Genomic DNA, 22,554 nt, shown 5'->3' on the forward strand with positions numbered 1-22,554 from the left:
ATAAGCTTGACTCGGACAAAATACGTCTCAGGATAGTTTGTTTTTTACTTACACAAAAAGGTATCAAATACAAACACATATTCTCTCAGATCAAAAAACTATGTTGCTCTGTGCTTCTTTCTCCTTCTCACACACACACAATCACCAGCAGCTGCCGTCGACTATAACGTCTCGTAATCACGTACAGCTGCGGTCGTCTATGCCGTCAATTTCACACGGCTGGTTCAAATAAATGATATGATAGCACTAATAACAAAAGATTATAATATTCAAATATACATTTTAACATATGGCTCCTACACTCCTATTAATATCTTTGGACGTCCTCCACTAGCTGTTTTATTGTAGAGATCATTACAGTATCTTCTTGATATTTTCTATTCTATATTTCTATCATTGACCTTCTATTTTCCCCCTATTTTGTATGTGGGCTACTCTTAATATTTAAATGTTTTCATCAAATATAACATATTCAATAAAAAAATTAAATAACATGCTTTAACCACTAGGCGGTGCGGGTTAAAAAACTGTCAAGTTTACGGTGTTAACACAATAAATTATACTTTATGAAGATGTTACAAAAAACACACAGCATACAATGCCATAATAACTTTGTATTATTAGTGTAGGACACTTATATATGTATAACATCTGAAGATGTGTAGTTGTATTCATGTGTTCACATAATTGTACAGGATATTGCTATATTATGTCACATATTGTAGTTCTACACATTAATATCTGAGGTGTATCCGTCATTTAATGGTAAGCTATTGAAATTCTGATTCCATAGATGTGTCTCCCATCACCCAAAACCCCTGACTATTCTCTCAACTTTACATTCTTTAATTCAAAGAAAATCAGTAATATCTTTAAAAACTACAAGTCCTTTTCTATAAGCTGTGCACCGTTATGGTGTAAATATACCCTATCTACCAATTGGATCAAATATAAAAGTCAGCCGAATTAGTGTTGATACTGCAAGGAGACGTATTGTGTGAAGAGAAATTGAAGATGTTGTTTAATTGGTGATATATTTATGATCCACGTCACATACTCAGTTTCGGCGGCATTTCTTCCAGTTTGTCCAAAGGTCTTCTAATCAGGGCTCTATAAATAGAGAACTACGGCAGATGTGTAATATTTAATGCAGCTGAACAGTGTATTACAATGCCGTTATGTGATGACTTCCAAAGAGAAAAGCAAGCACACTCGGAAATAAAGTATTATTCTTTTTTCCTTTGTTTCATGTTTTCGGATTTCACATTGCATAAACACCATATCCCAACGTGCATTGCGGCTAAAACATCCAATCACTAAGCTTCAACGATAGCTGAGGATTATGGGTAGTTTGATGTTTTAGCAAAAAAACCTCTGAAAAAAGAAATATGTCTCTCAGAATCTAAAGTGAAAAATCTATGGGAAAAACACAAAAGCAGTGTACACAATTTAAACCAATTAATGTTGTGTAATTAACAAGGATAAACTGATGTGTTTTAGTGGATGAGTACAGCAGATATCACTGTGAAATCATTTGACATTGAGGGGAATACGCTTTTATTATCAAAACTTCGAGACCGGAAATACTGTTTTCATGTTGTTTTAGGAGGGGAGTCGAGGAGGGGAAATTAGAGAAATGAGAACGCTTTAGTCACGTTCTCTTGGCGAGACCTCAAATAATCTTCGTAATATCTATCAAACTATAGATCCTACACATCCACTGGACATGGATTCTAAAAGTACAATATACACTTCTCACTAGAAATCTAATCAAAAAGCATTTTAATGGCCAATCTATTCTACAATTTAGGATTTTCCAGAGAGGGTTATTTGTGAATATACGACCCTCTGGAGCGTTTGCAATTGCCGCAAATTGTTGTTTCTTACACGACCACTAGAGGTGCTAAACTTTAAAACGCGACTATTGGTCGTAATAAGCTGCTGAACAATCGACCTATTTTGTCGTATGAGTTGGAGGACTTGTTGAAAACTTCACAGGAAATGGATGCCCTGTCCAGTCGAAGGAGCGTGCTACAACTTAACTAAGTTGTAGTTTAAAAAATAGAAATGTACCAAAATGTCTGCTTTTGTTTCACGAGAGCTACAACAGTCCTCAATTCTGAGAGTTACAGTATGCATCTTGCATAGAGTTTGCGGTTTGTTGGTCGTGTCGGGTTCTGGTGATTTATTAATACATATTTTTGCATGTTGGGCAGTGTGAAATGGCTCTCATTATGTGCTGGGAGCAATTGGCCTGCAGCGGGCATCTCTAATAAGCACAGCCAGGAGGACGCTGAATAACAAAGCTGCTACGTTGTGTGTTTTTAGACTAGAATGTGTATTGTGTATTTAGTTTTAATGAAATGTTCAATTTAATCTGTTGACAAAAAAAGTTTGTTTTAATACAGGATTAAGACTAGATAAAAAAATAACTGACGAGAGAGAAAATATATGAAATATTCAGGACTAAAGATAGACCAAAATGTAATGATTTGTCTTCAACTCAAACTAGAATTAAAAATAAAAATAACTGAAATGTCAGTACAACTAATAAACAGAACCCTAAACGTAAACGCTGCCCGGATTAAAACTGGTTGCAATTGATAAAAAAGTGTTTTCTGTAGATGAAAGAAATAGGTCGACATGTTAGAAAACACTCCTAAACTGAGAAGATCTCTATTTGAAGAGAGGTATCAACATTTTAATCTACTCTTGGACGGATGCAAATAAGCCCTTCACTCAAAATGTCAAACTACTTTTTGAACATTAAATGCCAGATTTGTTTACCCATTTGCTCACCACTCATGAATTGCAACATTAAGTGATGTGTGTTTTGATCGAATTGCTGTTTTTCTGCACAGACGGACTGCTCCAGCGACAGCGAGAGTGAGGACAACTTCATAGTGGTCCCCCCTCGAGACCACCTGGGCCTGGCCATCTTCTCCATGCTGTGCTGTTTCTGGCCCCTGGGAATCGCAGCATTTTACTTCTCACAGGGGGTAAGGACACACACATGGGAACACATGCATGCATTGCAGACAACTATAAAGACGTGGTTTTTCACACATGCTTAAGGACACAGCATCCGTTTGTTGTTGTGCCTCCTCCCACACACACAAGCATACATGTGAATACCCAGCAGTATGTATGATTCATCACAAATATCGGAAGGCATCTCACATAAAAATAGACTGACAGCTGACTCCCTAACTGCCAACGCAAGGCCGCTTCTAACTGGGCAAGCCATCAATACCTCAAGGCCAATCTTTAACACTCGCTTGATGCTCTGTAAACAAGCTGTAATCCGCCGTGAGGAACAATATATAACTCACTATCAAGGCTCTTTTATCTACAAACCCCAAAAAACAAGAGCTGCTAAAACTACTAAGAAAAGAGATGGTCTTTGAACTATTGGTGTTTTCGAGGGGATTGAAGATGGATCCAATTAAAGGTCAACCTACGATTTTAACGTCAGTCTCTCAGACACAATAAACACCCTTGTTTTGACTATTTTAAATAAGTATTTGTTGAATGAAAAGGCAATAGAAAAAACAACAATTGTTTTATCGGGTATTTTTTATTCTTTAGGACTTCAAACTGTAGGCTATGCTTTGGTGCTCAAATATTAAACCGTGTCTTTAAGTAGATATATCGCTTGGGTCTTCAATTATGAAATGGTTAAATATCAAATAGTGATGGCTTGCAAGATATATTTCACCTTGCACGAGATCATGTGAGAATTGTGGATCATGAGCTCACTAGAAAATCCATATTGAGAGACATGTGTTCAGGTCCGAGAAACCAATGATTCGGATCATTCAGCGTCCTTTTAGGAGCTACTGGCAGCATGCCCGGCGCCGTGGGAGGGCCAGGCCCTCCCATTTGACATTCTTGCCCTCCCCCAATAAACACGATTTGTATTATTTATAAAAACATTTAAATTTGTTTTTTAATTTGTTTTGTTATAAATAAACTGTGAACTTTTATGCTACGATGTATGTGATGTCAGATAGTAACTAAAACAAAAAAATCGCAGGCTACGTCAAATAAATTAATGTGTCTGTTGTGATTTGTGATTCGTCCACATTTAGACCAATCACAGCGTCACACTCTGCCGCCTATTCTGGATTTGTTTATTGTGCATTCAGTAGACTCCCATTTATGTTTGAATTACAAAATGGACATCAGAAATTGGCTCAAAAGGTCTAAGGATTTATTAAAACGAAATAGCGATGAAAGAGCTGCAGCCGATGCAGCTGCACCTGCCGTTGCAGCAGCACGCCTTAATGTCACAAGCTTGACCTCGGCAAACCCTGGGGCTGAGTTAGCGAGCCCAAGCCTTGACTCATCAAGGCGGCCGCCACCAACGCTTTCCTCCGAGGCACAGCTCCTTGTGCCCCTACCATCACCACCTGCGTTGCCACACCCTGTACCACACCCGCCAGCATCCTCCTCCTCCTCCGTGCCGGTGCCTCCACTACAGACGCTACCTTGCTTACACACGGCATCTATTGCACGTCTGTCCGTCCTGGGAGAGGGATCCCTCCTCTGTTGCTCTCCCTGAGGTTTCTCCCATTTTTCCCTTTAAACTGTGGGTTTTCTTCGGAAGTTTTTCCTGGTACGATGTGAGGGTCTAAGGACAGAGGGTGTCGTATTGTCATACTGATATTTTGTACAAACTGTAAAGTCCACTGAGACAAATGTAACATTTGTGATATTGGGCTATATAAATAAACATTGATTGATTGATTGATTGATTGATTGACCTTGCAGCACATCAACAACAGGTACTATTGGGCCAGCAACCGCTCAAAGACCAACAGCCCCAGATGATCTTGGGGTTAATAAACCCAACAGGTGAAACTGGATCGTTTTCCAGGGAGATTGTTTTCAGGAAAGAAGCGCACTTTTGCCGCTGCATGGTACAACAACAGACCATGGCTTGAATATTCGTTAAAAGCAGACGCAGCCTTTTGTTTCCCCTGTAGACAGTTTAAAGTCAATACGTCTTCATCTGATGCAGCTTTTACTGTCAAAGGTTTTTGCATCTGGAAACAAGCATTACAGACTGATAAAGGACTGCTAAGGCATGCCGCATCAAAAGAACACATTTCATGTGAGAGTGTGTGGAGAGAGAGACAGATAAGCGAGGAAACAAATAAGGAAATGAGTACTTTGGTGCAGATCAGCTGGCACGGAACCGTTATTACGTGTCAGCTGTCATTGATATTATAGCTTTTTTAGCTGTCAACCAACTCCCTCTCAGAGGTGACCACGGTTCACTCCACAGCATGTCCGAGTCAGGCAGTGGGCTCTTCCTATCGCTGTTTGAGTATACGCTGCAGTACAAAGATGCAGAGTTGGCCAAAATAATGGAAAGCATTCTCCACACAGCAACATACACCTCTCACGACATGCACAATGCCATAATAGAGCTAACAGCAGTTCATCGTCTCCGTCTATTTCTCTCCGAGTGCAGCGATGAGGAAGCTGCCATCCTTAACCAGTGTGCCTTGCTCGTGATTTACCAGTGTCTTTGCTGCCACGCACACAATGTTTCAAAAGTGGTTTCTATGTTGCCCTTTATTTGTGGATATATTTGCGATAAGTGTGCATCTTTGCGCAATGCTGTTGGCCTTGCTGTTTGATATTGTGCCGCAGGCCCGCAGCACATGGTGTTGTGCCCTCCCATGAAAATCATATGCCCTCCCTTTAGATTTGTTCTGGCGCTGGGTCTGACTGGCAGCTACAGGTGTGTTTCAGTATGTGTGATGGGACACAGGCAGGCATCTGTTCGTTCAAAACAACAGTGGAGGCTCCCAAATAGGTTGACATGGATGCTGTAGCAGAGTCAGCTATCAGCATCAGACCGGAGAAAATGTACTGAAGAGCAAGGAATAGCATCGAAAGCTTTTTTTTTTGTATACAAAAAATATGTTTTTCTTTTCTCCCGCCATGTTTTGCCAAGAGTTTGATTGACAGATGAGTCATCCAGTCCCCTGCCAAGCATTTTTTGAAAGCTTCCCAAACACTTTCCAACTGGTTCTTTGTTACAAACCATCTGGTACGTCAGGTAAACTGACATTTTCTTGACGGAAACATAAAGCCACATACAGTGGGGCAAAAAAGTATTTAGTCAGCCATCAATTGTGCAAGTTCTCCCACTTAAAAATATGAGAGAGGCCTGTAATTTTCATCCTAGGTACACTTCTACTATGAGAGACAGAATGGGGGGAAAGAGTCCAGGAAATCACATTGTAGGATTTTTAATGAATTAATTGGTAAATTCCTCGGTAAAATAAGTATTTGGTCACCTACAAACAAACAAGATTTCTGGCTCACACAGACCTGTAACTTCTTCTTTAAGAGCCTCCTCTGTCCTCCACTTGTTAACTGTATTAATGGCACCTGTTTGAACTCGTTATCAGTATAAAAGACACCTGTCCACAACCTCAAACAGTCACACTCCAAACTCCACTATGGCCAAGACCAAAGAGCTGTCAAAGGACACCAGAAACACAATTGTAGACCTGCACCAGGCTGGGAAGACTGAATCTGCAATAGGTAAGCAGCTTGGTGTGAAGAAATCAACTGTGGGAGCAATTATTAGAAAATGGAAGACATACAAGACCACTGATAATCTCCCTCGATCTGGGGCTCCACGCAAGATCTCACCCCGTGGGGTCAAAATGATCACAAGAACGGTGAGCAAAAATCCCAGAACCACACGGGGGGACCTAGTCAATGACCTGCAGAGAGCTGGGACCAAAGTAACCAAGGCTACCATCAGTAACACACTACGCCGCCAGGGACTCAAATCCTGCAGTGCCAGACGTGTTCCCCTGCTTAAGCCAGTACATGTCCAGGCCCGTCTGAAGTTAGCTAGAGAGCATTTAGATGATCCAGAAGAGGATTGTGAGAATGTCATATGGTCAGATGAAACCAAAATAGAACTTTTTGGTAAAAACTCAACTAGACGTGTTTGGAGGAGAAAGAATGCTGAGTTGCATCCAAAGAACACCATACCTACTGTGAAACATGGGGGTGGAAACATCATGCTTTGGGGCTGTTTTTCTGCAAAGGGACCAGGACGACTGATCCGTGTAAAGGAAAGAATGAATGGGGCCATGTATCGTGAGATTTTGAGTGACAACCTCCTTCCATCAGCAAGGGCATTGAAGATTAAACGTGGCTGGGTCTTTCAGCATGACAATGATCCCAAACACACCGCCCGGTCAACGAAGGAGTGGCTTCGTAAGAGGCATTTCAAGGTCCTGGAGTGGCCTAGCCAGTCTCCAGATCTCAACCCCATAGAAAATCTTTGGAGGGAGTTGAAAGTCTGTGTTGCCCAGCGACAGCCCCAAAACATCACTGCTCTAGAGGAGATTTGCATGGAGGAATGGGCCAACATACCAGCAACAGTGTGTGAAAACCTTGTGAAGACTTACAGAAAACGTTTGACCTCTGTCATTGCCAACAAAGGGTATATAACAAAGTATTGAGATGAACTTTTGTTTTTGACCAAATACTTATTTTCCACCATAATTTGCAAATAGATTCTTTAAAAATCAGACAATGTGATTTTCTGGATTTTTCCCCCCATTCTGTCTCTCATAGTTGAGGTATACCTAGGATGAAAATTACAGGCCTCTCATCTTTTTAAGTGGGAGAACTTGCACAATTGGTGGCTGACTAAATACTTTTTTGCCCCACTGTAATTAAAAACATGGCATTTATTTCCGAAGAGAACAAGTGTGTGAGGTTTGAGAGTGCGACCTGTCACGGTGTGACGAGGCGGCGCTGTTCATTATGAAGCTTTTGACATTAGCAAACTGCACATAATGGTGGTTTAATGGATTCAACTGGACTTCCTGCCTCAAAGTCGAACACGTTTTAAAGCACACACACACTAGAGACAGGTAAGCTTTCCAGTAAATTGGTCTGCTTTTGACTATAACTTCTTATCAAAAGCTCGAGCATTTAGCTGACTTATCTGCGGGGGCGAGGAGTCCGAGGCAGATTAAGGTGGTCAGTGAATTATCTTGTCAGGAGATAATTTGATTATTCCTGGATAATTATGGGGAAGTGATGGCTGTGTTTAGGGATGGATGGCTTTTCTGCCAAACTCACTCCTTTAGAAGGTGCTGTCCACAAGAGCTGTCAGGAAAATATACGGTGGGAGTCGGGGATCGCTTCATTTTATAGCTCAATACCCCACTTCACTGGTCTTCATTATATCCAATCATTCAGGGAGCCCCCGTAACTAAATCAATTAATTCTGGAAGGATTGAGACCAAGAAGATTGTCAGGTTTAAGCAGAAGATGGTATGAAATGTGTATATCGGTGTGGACTTCTGTCCTGAGAAAAGTGTGAAGCGATCTGTACTGAACAACAAAGTCAGTTCATATTTAAGGATGAATTACATTTTTTTTTTAGGAGTAGAAATCTGCCTAAAAGAACGCAAAGCAACGTTTTAACACCTTATCTGCAAACAGCTTGGCTAAGTATACCCTAAAGACTCAGACCCTTTTTTAAATCAACTTTAACGTAATTTAAGTTACTTGAACTTTAAGGATTTCATTGTATGCTACGTTAAACTATTGCACTACATTTTAAATGCTAATATTGTACTTTTTCCTTTCCTACATTTATCAACTGGCAGCTTTTGTAATTAGTTACTTTACAGATACATTTTATACAACATAAAAATCAAATAACAAATAAACATTGACATATAAATAAAGGTTTAAATATCCAGCAGCACTCAACAAAGTAATTTAAATAAGCTATAAATTGTGATATACAATTAATGCATCAATAATCATAATCCAGTAATTGGACATACATAATACTAAATGCGTAACACATACTTTTACTTGTGGTACTTATGTATATTTTGATGTCAATACTTTTGTACTTTTACTAAAGATCAGAGTACTTCTTCCAACACTGCTACAGGGTAACCAGATGCATTATGGGATATGAGAAGGGCAGCAGGAAGTGGCGAGAGAAAAAGTTTAGAAGTGATAGCACATCAGCTTTGTCACTTACTCTGAGGACATTTACAAACAAACAGCTTAGCGAATGTAATAGAGTGTGTGGATCAATAGTGTTTTTGTCCCAATGGAAGGCCAATCCTCTTCAAACAGAGCGAGCCGCTGCATGGCTTCCCAAGGAGAGCGAGGTCATGAGGGAACACACAGAAATCAACATGCTGCTTTGAACATGCTCATATCCTTTTGCCAAAGACTACATCCTTAATTCTGTGTAACGTCTTTATGGTAAATAGTGCCATTTTAGGATTCACCGCCCGCACACAACTCACGATGACTACCATACTGAGGGTATCTGGGGGAAATTAGCTTGCAGCATTTGATTGGGAAGCGGAATTGAGTTTCAATTATTGCCACTAATAGGGTGAGTGTTTTGTTTTGAGATGCTGATAAATGTTTCTCTCGGCTCTGAGACATCTGTGCTGGAGACTGCAGTGTTGAGGAGCCGAAGCGATTCCTTTCACGATTATGCAAATAAGACTCCCCTGAAGTTATCTTTCGGCTTACAAGTCGTAATAATGGATGAAAACGAATGAGCTAATTATTGCGAAACGGGTTTCTGTATTCACTTGCGTGTCTGTGTGGGGGAGATGGAGAGACACCGCACAAAAAGCATAGAGAGAAGGAGAGAAACAGGGATTTGTGTGTTGTTTATTTGCAAGAAAAACCTGTAAAGGGTGCTGAATTGACTTCCGAGAGCGCGTCGCAGCGTGAGTCTACATGCAGCTCAGTCTGAGATGTTATCTTTTTCTCCATGACACCACATTTCAATCATTTTGTCAAGGTTGTGGAGATAAAGCCATAATGCTTCTAACCACTTTCCTCTCAAGGGGATTCAAGGAAAAAAATCCACACAGTGACGCTTGTAAGGCACATTATACAAAGCTGATGCTCACGAGCACACACAATTACTACACATGTTTTCCACATAGTATTCTTAGTTATATCCCTCGGAAAGAGCCACAGCATGTGTTCATTTTTAGGTGGAGAAAAAAAAATCAATTTGGTGCTTCACTGGAAAAATCGAATAATAAGCACGTGCCCTTCAATTCAGCTTCCTTCCAGTGATGTCGACAATTACACTGTCCACCATTACATTATGTCTCTTTTCTAGGATTTGCTCTTCCTAAAGACCTTGCTGTGGGGGACTTTTGTTTTCAATAATTACTGTATTGACATGGAAGCCAGTGGCTCTGCCTTGAATACATGTCCTTTGTCTAGATTTGCTTTCTGACCTTTCGAGGCATTTGTCTAAAGAGTCTTTTTTCCCGGCTCTCATCTGGATGTCTTTGTCTCACACTATTAGGCATTATCCTCTCAACCCTTCCTGGCACTAATGAAACAGTTCACAGTGGGGGAGTGTTTTTCTCTACTAGCAACCATCGCTGAAAGCTGGGTGGACGCACGCTCGTGAACTGTTAGCGCCGTATTATGCATGCCCACTGCACCTCGCGGGAGCGCGCACAGCGTAAAGCAAATACTCACAGACATTTCAATGATCTGTTCGGCAAAGTTAGGTTTGGAAACTATATCATTTCCTTGTGGGCGGGTATAACACGGCATAACACCGGAGCCCCTCTGCGGGGAAACTTTGGCGCTGTTCTTAGTTTGTTCTAATCCGTCAAAATGAGGGACGGCTTTTAGATTTTTCCGTCATTGTAAAAAAAATCCGTCATAGATGGAAAATATTCGGTTAACGCGACCTCTGGTTCGAAATATAAGTGTAGGGAGCTTAAGAGTAATATAAACATACATGTGCAAAAGCATAAAATAGTGTAAAAAAGAAACCAAATTGTGTGATTACTAAAACACCTAGAAGGTCACCACATATCATGTCATTGACATGATATCAACATTACATATTTTCAACATCACAGTTATCATGCGACATTGCGTCACCCCTATGTGCCATAGACCTGTGCCATATCTGTCTTATTGTTCTAATATTATCAGGCTTAACACATCAGACTTTGTGTCAAATCTTATTTAAATCTATAAAAATTGTACAAAAGACGAACATAAAGTATGTAGATGGGAGTTTGCTCTCCTGTGTAGCTGCTTTGGCCCTGATGCATTACTGCGGTGCAAATGAGCAGAGGCTATGAATAATACAGTAATTTTAAAAACCATTCCAGGTACATGTACAAATGAAAAGGCATAAATATTCATTTAAAAGACAAATGTATAAAAATAACCAAAGAAACCTGGCACATAAATAAAAAAGGTAGCCTGTGTAAGAGCAGTTTTTTGTCACCATTTCAAATTGGTTTGAATAATCCTAGATTTGATATTAATCAACGGTTAATCTCTCCAGCGTGTGTTACTGCAGGTTCTCCCTTCAGTTATTCGTTCACAGTACAACTCAAAATAAGGGAGCCACAGGGTCAGGTACCTGAACCAGTTGGCTCCTCTCAGTGAGGAACAGCAATGGCTCCTTTCCAAAGTCTTCCCAGATTTCTCGCCAAGCGTCTCATTCTGTTACCACAAGCAAGATTAGGCATCCTACAAACTAATCTCACAAGAGCTACTTTTATCCACAGTCTGATGGCTTGCGAGGAAAATTGAAGGTCAAAACAAGGATTTGTGTCGAGCCGTGCTTTCCTGTTTATTCTTCTATTCACTTCCAAAATTGAAATAAACTCTGCATCTAACTCTAACAAGAGCAAATAGGAAGCGTAACCTCGTCAACTTGGAGCGTCCACTTCCGAAAGGAATGGGACACACTTTTAGAAGAGACGACCGTGGTTTCAGGACTGGAGGTCTATTGCCTGCTTCATCACACTCACACACACTTATTGTTCAAATTAATTCAACTGAATAATGAAGGTCGTTTTACACAATCACACGGTACATTTCAAACTGCGCTGGGATACATTCAGCACAATATAATGTCCAATGTATTGTGTTATCCGCAGGGACGTGCACAGACCTTTGGAGGGGCTATTGCTCTAAACTGGAAAAATGACCTCCCCCCGATAAAAAACATAAGACCTTTTGAAAATTGTAACTTGTTTTTAATGTAAAAGAAACCAACCGATTATTACATCAACTAAATTGAACAGTAATTCACATCTCATAACAAAATAAGCTAAGGCGACTATTGCATTCGGTAACTTGTTTTTAAAAATGCAAACCAGGCACATTTTTAGTTGTGCGGTCCATATCTCATCAAAAATATCTAATGTTAGTAACTATTAAAAACAAAATGGGGACAATTCTGTTCTAATGTAGTTTGACCAGACCATTGTAACTGCTGTGCAGTCCAGACATAAAATAGGGCCTCTAACTAATTACCTTAAATAAACTCACTAATTAATTAAACCAGTTCAATACGCATTATTCTTATTCTTATCATGAGCGCAGTAACGGTAAGGTATCTAATTACTTAGTTATTTAGTATTCCATAACTTAGTAACGGAGATGGTCAAACTAAAGTGGTAGAGACATGGCAGAAATCCTACAATGAAGCTTGAACTCTTCACCCGTGAGAGGGCGATCAAGAAAAGAGAGCGAGCGGCGCGTTGAGGGAGTTTACAGATGAAAAGACACAGAAACACAGAAGCTCAATAACAACAAGTAGGCTATATTTAGGTGTTTTTTGTAAATAACTGACGGTATCAAGAGGAAGTAAAGTCCCCTGGTTTGTCCCTTATACCCTAACTGCCATGAGACAACTCAAAATCAAGTTTCCAAAATCCGACACTGAGGTGGTCTTAACGCACCGGCAGATGACAGCGCTGACAAAGTGTGTTTCCCGCAGCGAGACGCTACAATACTGATTGTGGGCTTATCATGTTGATTTGGCCACAACAGAACAAATAAAAACAAACTCTCGCTCTCTCCAGAGGGGCAGGTCAGCCAAAAAGGCCAAACGGGCCGTTGCCCGGGCAACAATAGCCCGTACCTGTGCACGTCCCTGGTTATCCGTACAATACATTATGGCTGCGTATTGACACCACTGAATCTCATCAACTAGAAAAATAATAGATTCATATGGAATGGCATTTGGACTCAACAGAACATAAATTAGTTTTGGGAAAGACAATCGAGATGGGAAACGAAAGAGCCAATTCAAAGTCTTCACAAAGCCTCTGAAACTATTTCCACTGTGCCTGTAATTTCTGCCCCGGCACTGTCCTCTCTGCAGCTATGTGAATGAAAACAACAAATCAAAACACAAGTCTTTCTTCCCTGCATCTCCCTTCTGTCATGACATTTCATTCAAATAGCCAGATAGCTAGGGGAAATACAGCAGGCAGCAGTGTAAACACTCAACAATGGGCAGGATATTCAAGAGAAAACACTGTTCATTATTGTCGTTTTCAAGCAAATTAATCATATCAGCTTTTTTAGCAAACAGCATGGAATGATACAAGGAAAATAACCATTTTAGCATCAATTGCTGATGTTACACATCTGGCTAATTAATAAACCTGGCCCTCAGTGGGATGGTTTACTTTGTATCATTAATAAGGATGCTTTATTTAATGCTCTTAAATAGGATTAAACACTGAAAGCAGTGTGTTTACAAGAAAAACTCCAGAGGGCACTTTTAAGTTTTAACTTAAGTAATAGAGTATTTAAAGCTTCGGTAATTACCGTTCTAATATTGTATTTGGGTTCCGTTTGTATGTCTTTATTCGAAAACACTTTACCTCTGGGATTCCTTTGGAGAATTTCTTCAAATGTTGCACCAGCACTTGGACTCTATAAGGAAATGATCAGATTTTGCTGGTGAAAGGTCAACATGTTTTTGGCCATAATTGAATAATTCATACACCAATTAGGACCATTTTATAGAAATATCTAATAGGAAACATGATTAACGATTAAGCACCAAACCTGTTTTTCAGGTCTCAGACTCGAAAATGACATTCCCAGAACAAATGACTATATCTTCACTTCTAAAAGGGGTAAATTAATAATCTTTTTTCTCAAAGCAATGATAAACCTGTGAGTTGGATGTAGAAAAGTCAGAATCAATATAGAATTATTTTTTTTTAGGAATTTTTTGACAAACACGGATGTTAAAGGCATTGACATACAACAGTAAGGAGGTCATTTGTTTTTTAAATCTTCAATACGTTTTAAAGGGGACACTTTTTGTTACAAACTAACAGAGAACCTTTCCCCGACTGCACTGAAAGCTATCAGGTGTGTTATATTGCAGTGAGGCAGAGTAAAACAACTGTTGTTGAATGGTTAACACCACACAGAGGATCTATATGTGCCTATAGTGGGTTGTAATAATGCATTATAACCAGGGGTGCACATAACTTTCTCAGTGAGGTACTCAGATGAGTACCTGGAATCAGTGTTTGGTACTCCAACTTCTGGCTCCACTCAAAGTTGGAGGGGGAGGGGGGCGGGGTGGGCTAGTGGAGTACTTGTGACCACAGAGCGTGAACGCTGTGATCAGCTGTTTTAGCGCAGTTCTCCAGTGAAGGGGGGGAGTCTCCCTCCCCTCCGCAGCCGGTTGGCGTAGTTTTGGCACAATTCCGTTGTACAGACAGACGTTAACAGCAGCCCTGTCTGTGCAGACGGAGACCGACTCTGTTGTCCAGTGATCTAACCGCCTTCTGGAAAAGCTTCACAAGTACGTCGGTACGCAAATGCGCTTTGTGACACAAGTGACGGTACGCATTTCAGATTGTTGCCCGCGCATAGCGTACCTGCGTACCAGTTATGTGCACCCCTGATTATGACCTTAAATACATGGTAACTGGGTCATGCTCGTGGTGGTTGTTGTCTGGGAAAATAAGCAAGAATCGGGGGGTTACGTATTGTAACCTTAGTTATATAAGCACAGACGGGGCCCTCTACTGAACTCTATGGGTACTACTCTCAACCATGCTATGCGAGCATTCACACATTGAGTTTGTATAAACGTAGCAGGCCAATCAGGGCGAGCCTACCTGAATGCGGACAGGGCCCCTAGATAGAGGGCTCCACCTGTGCTTATATTATATAACTAGGGTTACAATACGTAATCCCCCGTTATATCTCACACAGGCTCCACCCTCTAGTCTACTGGGCTCTATGGGTACAGTGGGTGGAGCCCTAATGGATAAACGCCCTGTCGTCCAACAACATCGACCCATCACACTGCCCCTGACCGGTCTTTGGTTAACAGCCACCGCACCCCAACTTCCTCTCATCCGGTTGAGACCGTGGAGAAGTCGGGGCTACAGCTTACTTGGCTGGGTAGAGCACACTCACACACGCTTACCTCGTGTAGAGTGCATGGAAAATAGTGAGGAAGGCTCTTCCCGCCTGCCTGTGGGCGGGCAGGGAGAGACTGGAGAGAGCTCGCACACTCTCTTGGCCAAAGTCAAGGCAAACAGCAAAGCTGTTTTCAATGATAGTGCCTTCAGGGAGGAGAGCTCCAGAGGCTCAAATGGTTCTGTGACCAGTCTTGAGCACCAATGGCAGATCCCATTGAGGGGTAGAGACATGCACCACTGGCCGCTGTTTCCTGACCCCCTGCAAACGCGCCATAAGCGGTTGACTAAAGGCTGACCTGCCCCCCAATCCCTCATGGCAGGACGAGATGGCTGCTGCATACACCTTAATTGTGGAATAAGCAAGTCCCCTGTCCACCAGTATCTGTAAATAGGACAGAATAGAGCCCAACGTACATGATAAAGGCTCTAGACTCCTTTCTTCACACCACCGCTGGAATCCCAACCACTTCGTCCAGTAACAGGCTGTGGTGGATCCTGCTCTTGCTGTCTGGATAGTCTGAATAACTTTGTCAGACAGTCCCCCCCGTCTCAGCCTGTCCCTCTCAGGAGCCTGGAGAGGTTGGCCCAGAGTGGGTAACACCCCTATTGCACCTGCTTCCTGAGACAACGCCCCCCAGACCTGAGGAACCGTCCAGGGCTGGTCCACCATCATCTGTGTCACCTCTGTGTACCACGGCGCCAAGCGGCGACCTGGGGCTAACAGGATGACTGACAATCGTTCTTGTCCCACCCTCTCCAGGAGGGGGAGAATGAGACGTGAACGTTGCTGAACGTGGGTGGGGATAGGGAGTAGCCAAATGGTAGTCTGTACTTGTAGGCTACCCCCTGGAAGGCAAAAGCAAATACTTTCTGTGCTTTGGAGCAATTTTCAACATGAAAGTAAGCGTCCTTCAGGTCGATGGTTGTGAACCAATTGCCCCGGCTGCCGTAGTTCCAGTAATTGGTTTACATATGGAACTTTTCGGAGGCAATGTGCTGATTCAGGCTGCAAAGATCCAGAATGGGTCTGAATTCTCCTGTCTTCTTGGGAACCAGGAAGTACATGGAGTAAAGCCCTTTTTCTCTGCCTGAGAGTGCACAACAGACACAGCCTGTTTTTTGCAAAAGGTCCTGAAACTCTGTTTGAAAAGGAAATCTCCTCCTGGGATGATAGATTTTCCTGAATGGAGGAGGGACGCTGCAAAACTGGAGGTGAGTAACCCAGTCTCAGAGTCCTGTCCATCCACTCTGTCTACTACCCGCTGAGCTTCCATTCCCCATAAAACTTGTGTTAGGGGACATGCTGTGGAGCTGCAGCTAAGAAGCTGTAGTACTCTCTGGTGGCCTACTCCGCTGCCAAACCTTCCATAAAAGGAAGTTTGGCCCATGGGGGGCTGACACAGAAAAGGCCGATTTTCTACTGAGGTCCTTGAACGCACCGCGGCACGCTCTCGTGGGGCCGCGGCTCCGTCATAATGCCTTCTCTTTGAAACGTATATTATGGGGAAATGTGGAATTGTGGAGAGAGGTGACTACGATAAATGCAACTGAATGCATTTTTTACACACACATCACTCTAGAACTAGGGTTACAATACGTAACCCACCGTTCTTCTGCGGAGGTCATGAACACACCGCGGCCACTCTCACGGGGCCGCACGCCTTCGTATTAACGCTGTGTTTCACATTCAACGGTGAAATGCATTAATCTGAGCTATTATACCAGGCAAGGTGGGTTTTCTGACAACAGCACGCCGGCAATAGCGTATTTTGAACCCGCACAGTGCTTTGACAGCACTTTATGAGGTGGGCGGTGAACTTCCATGGACGCCGGACCTCCATGGACGCCGGACCCGGAAGTGCCCGACAACGAGAAGTCCTCGTCATCCTCCTCCCCGGAAAACGGAGCCATCCGCCCAAGCCCCAGGAAGTGCGCCGGACCTCAGATGAAATATTCGTGCTGGCCAAACGGCGGGTACTACACTTCCGTTTGGTTGCCAGGCCCGGAAACACTTTTTCCCATTGACTTACATGGGGAAAGAGTGGTCTGTAAATCGTTGGATAATTTTTTTTAAACTAAATAAACTACCCAATATGAACACTTGTATAGCCCTTATTAAAAACATTCGTTTCTCAAGTTGTGATAATGTGCTAATAACGTTATTCTGAGAGTTATTTCCCTCTGTATTATGAACGCGCATCTAACCCACGGGACCGCGCCGCCCGGCACATTCATGTTACGTGTCCCGACCAATCAGAGCACACTGTGCTCACAGGGAGGGTGGTGGCTGGAACTATTGGAGCTACAATGAGCCGTTAAAGGCAGAGAGTGAAATTCAGTGAATACACGTAGTTTACAGAGATGCTGTTTGAGAAACCAATGTGAGTTGCGTTTATCTTTACCCATGGATGCACAATAAGAACGGACCCATATCGTCTTACTGCCATCCCACGGAGCTGTAATAATGATATATTGCACATGTTTGCTGTAATTCATTATCATACTACATGGGCTGTATGATTAAAATCTTGTACCGTAAATGTTGTATTAAATAAAGTTAATATTACTTATTATTATTATAATATATATATATATATATATATATATATATATATACAATGCAATCATTCTTTCATGCTAAATGAAGCTCTGTTGCTTGATATCACTAGATATCCTGTTACAGCGTAATATAAGTACATACGATTGATGTCACATTAGCATAATGACTAGCTAGCCGCTAGCTGCTAACTGCCGCCTCTTTAATATCAAATCCATCATAATAACAAATCATTACCATGCTGTCATGAACGCACGGTGCTGTTAACGTGTACGCAAATTGACGGTGCTTGATGTGAACGAGCATTTTGGTTAAAGTTGGCGCATGCGCTATGAGCGCACATACGGGTACTTCTCAGGCATGCTGGGTAAATCTGTGACGTTCACTCTCTCAAAAGTTGGGCCATTTTATCATCATGCGCTAATGAGCAACTCTCATAGGAATGAATGAGGCCCCGCCCTCCCACGCTGTATCCAGTTCTTATTATACATCCATGCTCTGTCCCCGTTATTTTCACAAATACCCCCGCCACACATTTACTGACACAAACATTTGTATCATCTGTTGTAGACCCCAATAAATACAATCAAATAAGAACTCATTCTCAAAAAAGATAAACGCCATTCTTAAAATGTATAAACGAACAATAGTTTGATTAATATTGATTAGAGTGCACAATAGAAATAAAATAATTGAGAGAAGAAAAGAGATATGTTATATATCAAACCCCGTTAGATTAACATTCATTGGATTGCACACTTTGTCAGTGCATGCACTGCATCGTCCAATCAGTGAGCGATACACAGTAAGGGGGCGGGGCGAGTGTCTGAGGATTTCATCGGAGGATGGTCTGGTGGTTCCTCCATTATCGCTCCTCCATTATCGCTCCTCGATCCTCCGTCCTCCGGCAGAAATAAGAGCCATGGGACGTACTCAAGATGGGCGCAGACAAATCAACTTCCGGTAAGCCCGAGGAGCGAGGAGCGAGGAAATGAAAATAGTCGACCTGAGACAGGGCCAGTGTGTGAATGCTCGCATAGCATGGTTGAGAGTAGCACCCATAGAGTCCAGTAGAGGGCAGAGCCTGTGTGAGGTATATGTTCTTTATCTGATTTAACAGCCCTTAAAATGTTGAGCTTTCACCTTTTTGCATAGGTTTTTCTTTTTTAATCCTTTTATAATGTTGTTGACCTAACAAATAGCAGCACTGTCAAAATGTACTTGAAAGATGTTCATTCATAACTTAATCTATTCTGGTCTTTGTCAAATGTCATTTTACCCGTAATGAAAAATTATGATAAATAATTGTTTTTCCTCATATGTCATTTATCATTCAGTGCTAGCAGCCGGATACACCCGTAAACTGCAGTCCTTGACATTTTCACACTAATTGGCCATTTTTAATCCTGCCATGCGTGATGAGCTCTCCTGGGTTACGCCGAGCCGCTCGGTCTATTAGCCCATCCTCCACTTGCATGTTTCCCTCGCACTGGCACAGAAATAACAGACCAGCTTCTGTAATTATGGCTCTTTTTTAAAAATGGGTCACCCTTTTCTCTTGACTACCTCCAAACTGTATCTGACTTTCTTCTTCTCTTGCTTTTTTCTCCTTTTTTCCAGACCACCAAGGCAGTGAACAAAGGTGACTTCCCACTGGCCAACATCGCCTCCAGACGCGCTTTGTTCCTCGCTGCCCTCTCCATCACTATAGGCACCGGTGTGTATGTGGGGGTGGTGGTTGCTCTCATTGCCTACCTTTCTAACCAGGACACATATAGCAGTGGCACCGTCCCTACAATACATCTCCGGGGAACCATGGAAGAGAATAACCCCCCTCATGGGAACGCCGTTACTCCTGGCAGACTTTGAGGAAAAGTTTGTTTCGGGGATGTACAGTTTTCCCCCTCCACCTTCCCTTCTTTCCGTCTTTCTCTCCCTTCAGGCCATCTGTCAGCAAAGATTAGCCACAGTGACTGGAGAGAGGTCAAGCTGGAGGGGGACAAGAAAGGGAATTGGGGATCGACAGCATTTTTTTTTCGTTGTGGCAGTTTGAGTAATGGTTCCATGTTGGAGTCCAGTTTGCATCCCATCAACTTAAACCCCTGTTGGCTTCATCCTTTTTCGGCTGGTTTTAACTTCCTGGACTCCTAAAGACACATCAAGAAGATAACACTTGGAAGATCACATTGCACACTTAAAGAGTACAAAAAATTGAGGTTGAGGAGGGTTAAAAGATTGACACAAACCGCTCTTAAACTAACTTTATGTTGTGACTTTTTGAGTTAAAAATAAGAGCCTCTCTAGTGTACTGTCATCTTAGTTTACCACCCAGGACTGTCTTTAATAGACCGTGAGCTGCCCTCATTGGCTCAGAAGTACCAAGGCTGTGTTGGTCACTCGCAGTAGATTGCTCACATTTTCTCGAATTGTGACAAAGGAGGGCTTCATTTCCAGAGAAACTTCAGAAAAAAATAAAGAACAACTCATTTCAATCAGAGAAAGAGCCCTGCGTTGAAAAAAAAGAGATCAAACATGATCAGAGGCGTCTCATTGAACAATATGGCATGAGTTACAAGGATCTCAATGGAGCCTCGGGCCTATACTAAACCTCTGAGAAGGTGTCCATCCATCAAACAAAGGCCCTGAAATCTAACAAAATCTGTTCATGCCAGATAAGGTTTGCCTACATACATGCAAATGTGCTTTGTTTTTATGTTTGTCTTTCTAGAGGCACCTTGATGAAATTTGCTTTAAGGAATGTTCATTTATGGCCTTGGAAGTAAAGCACACATGCGAGGTGGCCATATGGTCAGACATTCAGGGGGGAAACGGTGCACAGTGTCTCCCAAAAACGCTGCTCCTGGTGAGGGAACGCAAAATGAAATATCAGCCGTTAACAATGGGCAGGAAGTTATAAATCAGGTAGATAATGTCATTAAAAGGCAGGCCTTGCGTTTCCTTCAGGGCTGCGCGTATAAACAGAGTGCGTTGGTCTGACAGCTTAGAATTTAGCTGTGATCAATTATTCTTTGCATGACTCGAGCTATGCCAGCAGTATACTGCAACGCAATGATTGATTGGATTAAGAACTTGTTTTTGTCACATCATAAAAAAAGCCTAAATTAAAATTGATCAGGCGGTGAAAGGGGCTCATATTTGTGCAAACGCTCAACATTCCCCAATGCAGCTATTAATAAGGACATTTCATAGTAACAACGCTCCGAGACACTTTGTTCCTTCGCAATTTCAAGAGCTATTACTCTTAAAGACAGGTTTAAAGGTTTAAAGACAGACACGCGACAGACAATTTCACTGATTTTCTTTGTATGAAGGGCTCATTAATAACAGCGATTTTAGTTTGTGTTTTTATTTCCTACATTCAGGCAGATGGTAGTTAAATCCTCCAGAGAAGACATTATACACTTAGTTTCTCTGCGCAGGTCATGCATTAGTCATACCTGACATTTATGGTGCACATTTATCTCCCTGTAATGGCTTTTATTTTTTTAAGGAATGTCTATTGTCTGGAGCATAACCCTAAAATAGCACAACCACATTAATTTCACTAATAAGCCACTTTTGGCGTCGCTGGTTGCTGTCAAACCCTGCAAGTAAACAATCCATTTAGGCATCCTCGCCTCTGTGAACATGTGAAAACAACCATGTAAGTCTGTTCTGCTGTGCTAATGAAGAGTGAATATTGCCTGTATGCTCCACGAGGGGAATATTCCAACACGCTTTGCTTGAATAAAACTTTGGTAGGCTCCCAAGACTTTTCTTTGAATGTTATTGTTGGCTGTGTATGAATAAACATTGAGGCAGTCGGATAATGACAAGCTGAATGCTGATTCATTTCGTTCGGGGCCCCTTGGAATCAGCTCATTGAGTTTCTATTCATCTCAAAAGCTGGTTATTACAATGTAAATGTTTGACCTCCGACCCTTTGATGAGCTACTGATTCCACACCAATGTACGCACACATCATGACCATCACTGTAACTATACTGAAAGACTCTGTCCGTCCGTTCCATCTCTTGGAGAAGGTTTTATTGCTGATAACGATAAACATGCTTTGTGTTATGTAGCGTATCATTCAAAAATGATGTGTTTTTATCTGGCTTCTTTGGCAACCTGGTATTGTGCAATATGTTACAACAGTACGTGGGTTTCAATGCTGTTGTCATTTCCTTCTCATTGTGATGAGTAAATGTACACATCCGCACAACAAAGACATTTGCTGAATGCATTTCTCAATGCCAGGGTGATAGTGCTCTCTCTGTGTCGTGCCCTAAAGCAATTAAAGAAGATTACATTTTTTATTATGTTTCGGGATTTCTTTCTGTGTGAAGGCAACATGTACATAGTGCAAATAAGACATGTTCAAATGTAATAACAAATAAATCAGAAAGGAAGGATGTCCTTTCCTAAAAGCAAAACATATTTCTCTCTGTGATTTTATATAACATGAAGCTCTGTATCGGATTTATATCCCAAAAACGCTCAACGACCTGAGAGAATTGGCCCAGTACTTGAGATGCTCGAGTTGTCCTTAGAGCGAAAAGCAAACACAGACTGAGTCACGGAGTGTGGGTGGTTTTTCCAGAAAAGAGAAAAGAGGAGCAGCTCTGAAATGTGTAGCTGCAGTGTTCTCATACAGTAGCTGCGTGCAGTAAAGTACACCTTCCGTTTGTGCTGTCACCATCATGGTTATTGAACATA

General features: G+C 41.9%; 1 protein-coding gene across 3 annotated transcripts in view; it reads left to right on the top strand.

Annotated features, from left to right (window-relative positions):
- syndig1l (synapse differentiation inducing 1-like) overlaps positions 1–22,154 on the top strand; it is a 100,442-nt gene extending 78,288 nt beyond the window's left edge. For all 3 annotated transcript variants that reach the window (XM_034228617.1, XM_034228619.1, XM_034228620.1), the window contains 2 exons: positions 2,862–2,999; positions 19,456–22,154. In XM_034228617.1, coding sequence (XP_034084508.1) covers positions 2,862–2,999; positions 19,456–19,704 — 387 coding nt within the window. In that variant the 3' untranslated portion in view covers positions 19,705–22,154. The remainder of the gene's footprint in view (positions 1–2,861; positions 3,000–19,455) is intronic.
- The last annotated feature ends 400 nt before the right edge of the window (positions 22,155–22,554 follow it).

Source organism: Gymnodraco acuticeps, unplaced genomic scaffold (genome assembly GCF_902827175.1).
Source record: "Gymnodraco acuticeps unplaced genomic scaffold, fGymAcu1.1, whole genome shotgun sequence".
NCBI lineage: Eukaryota > Metazoa > Chordata > Actinopteri > Perciformes > Bathydraconidae > Gymnodraco > Gymnodraco acuticeps.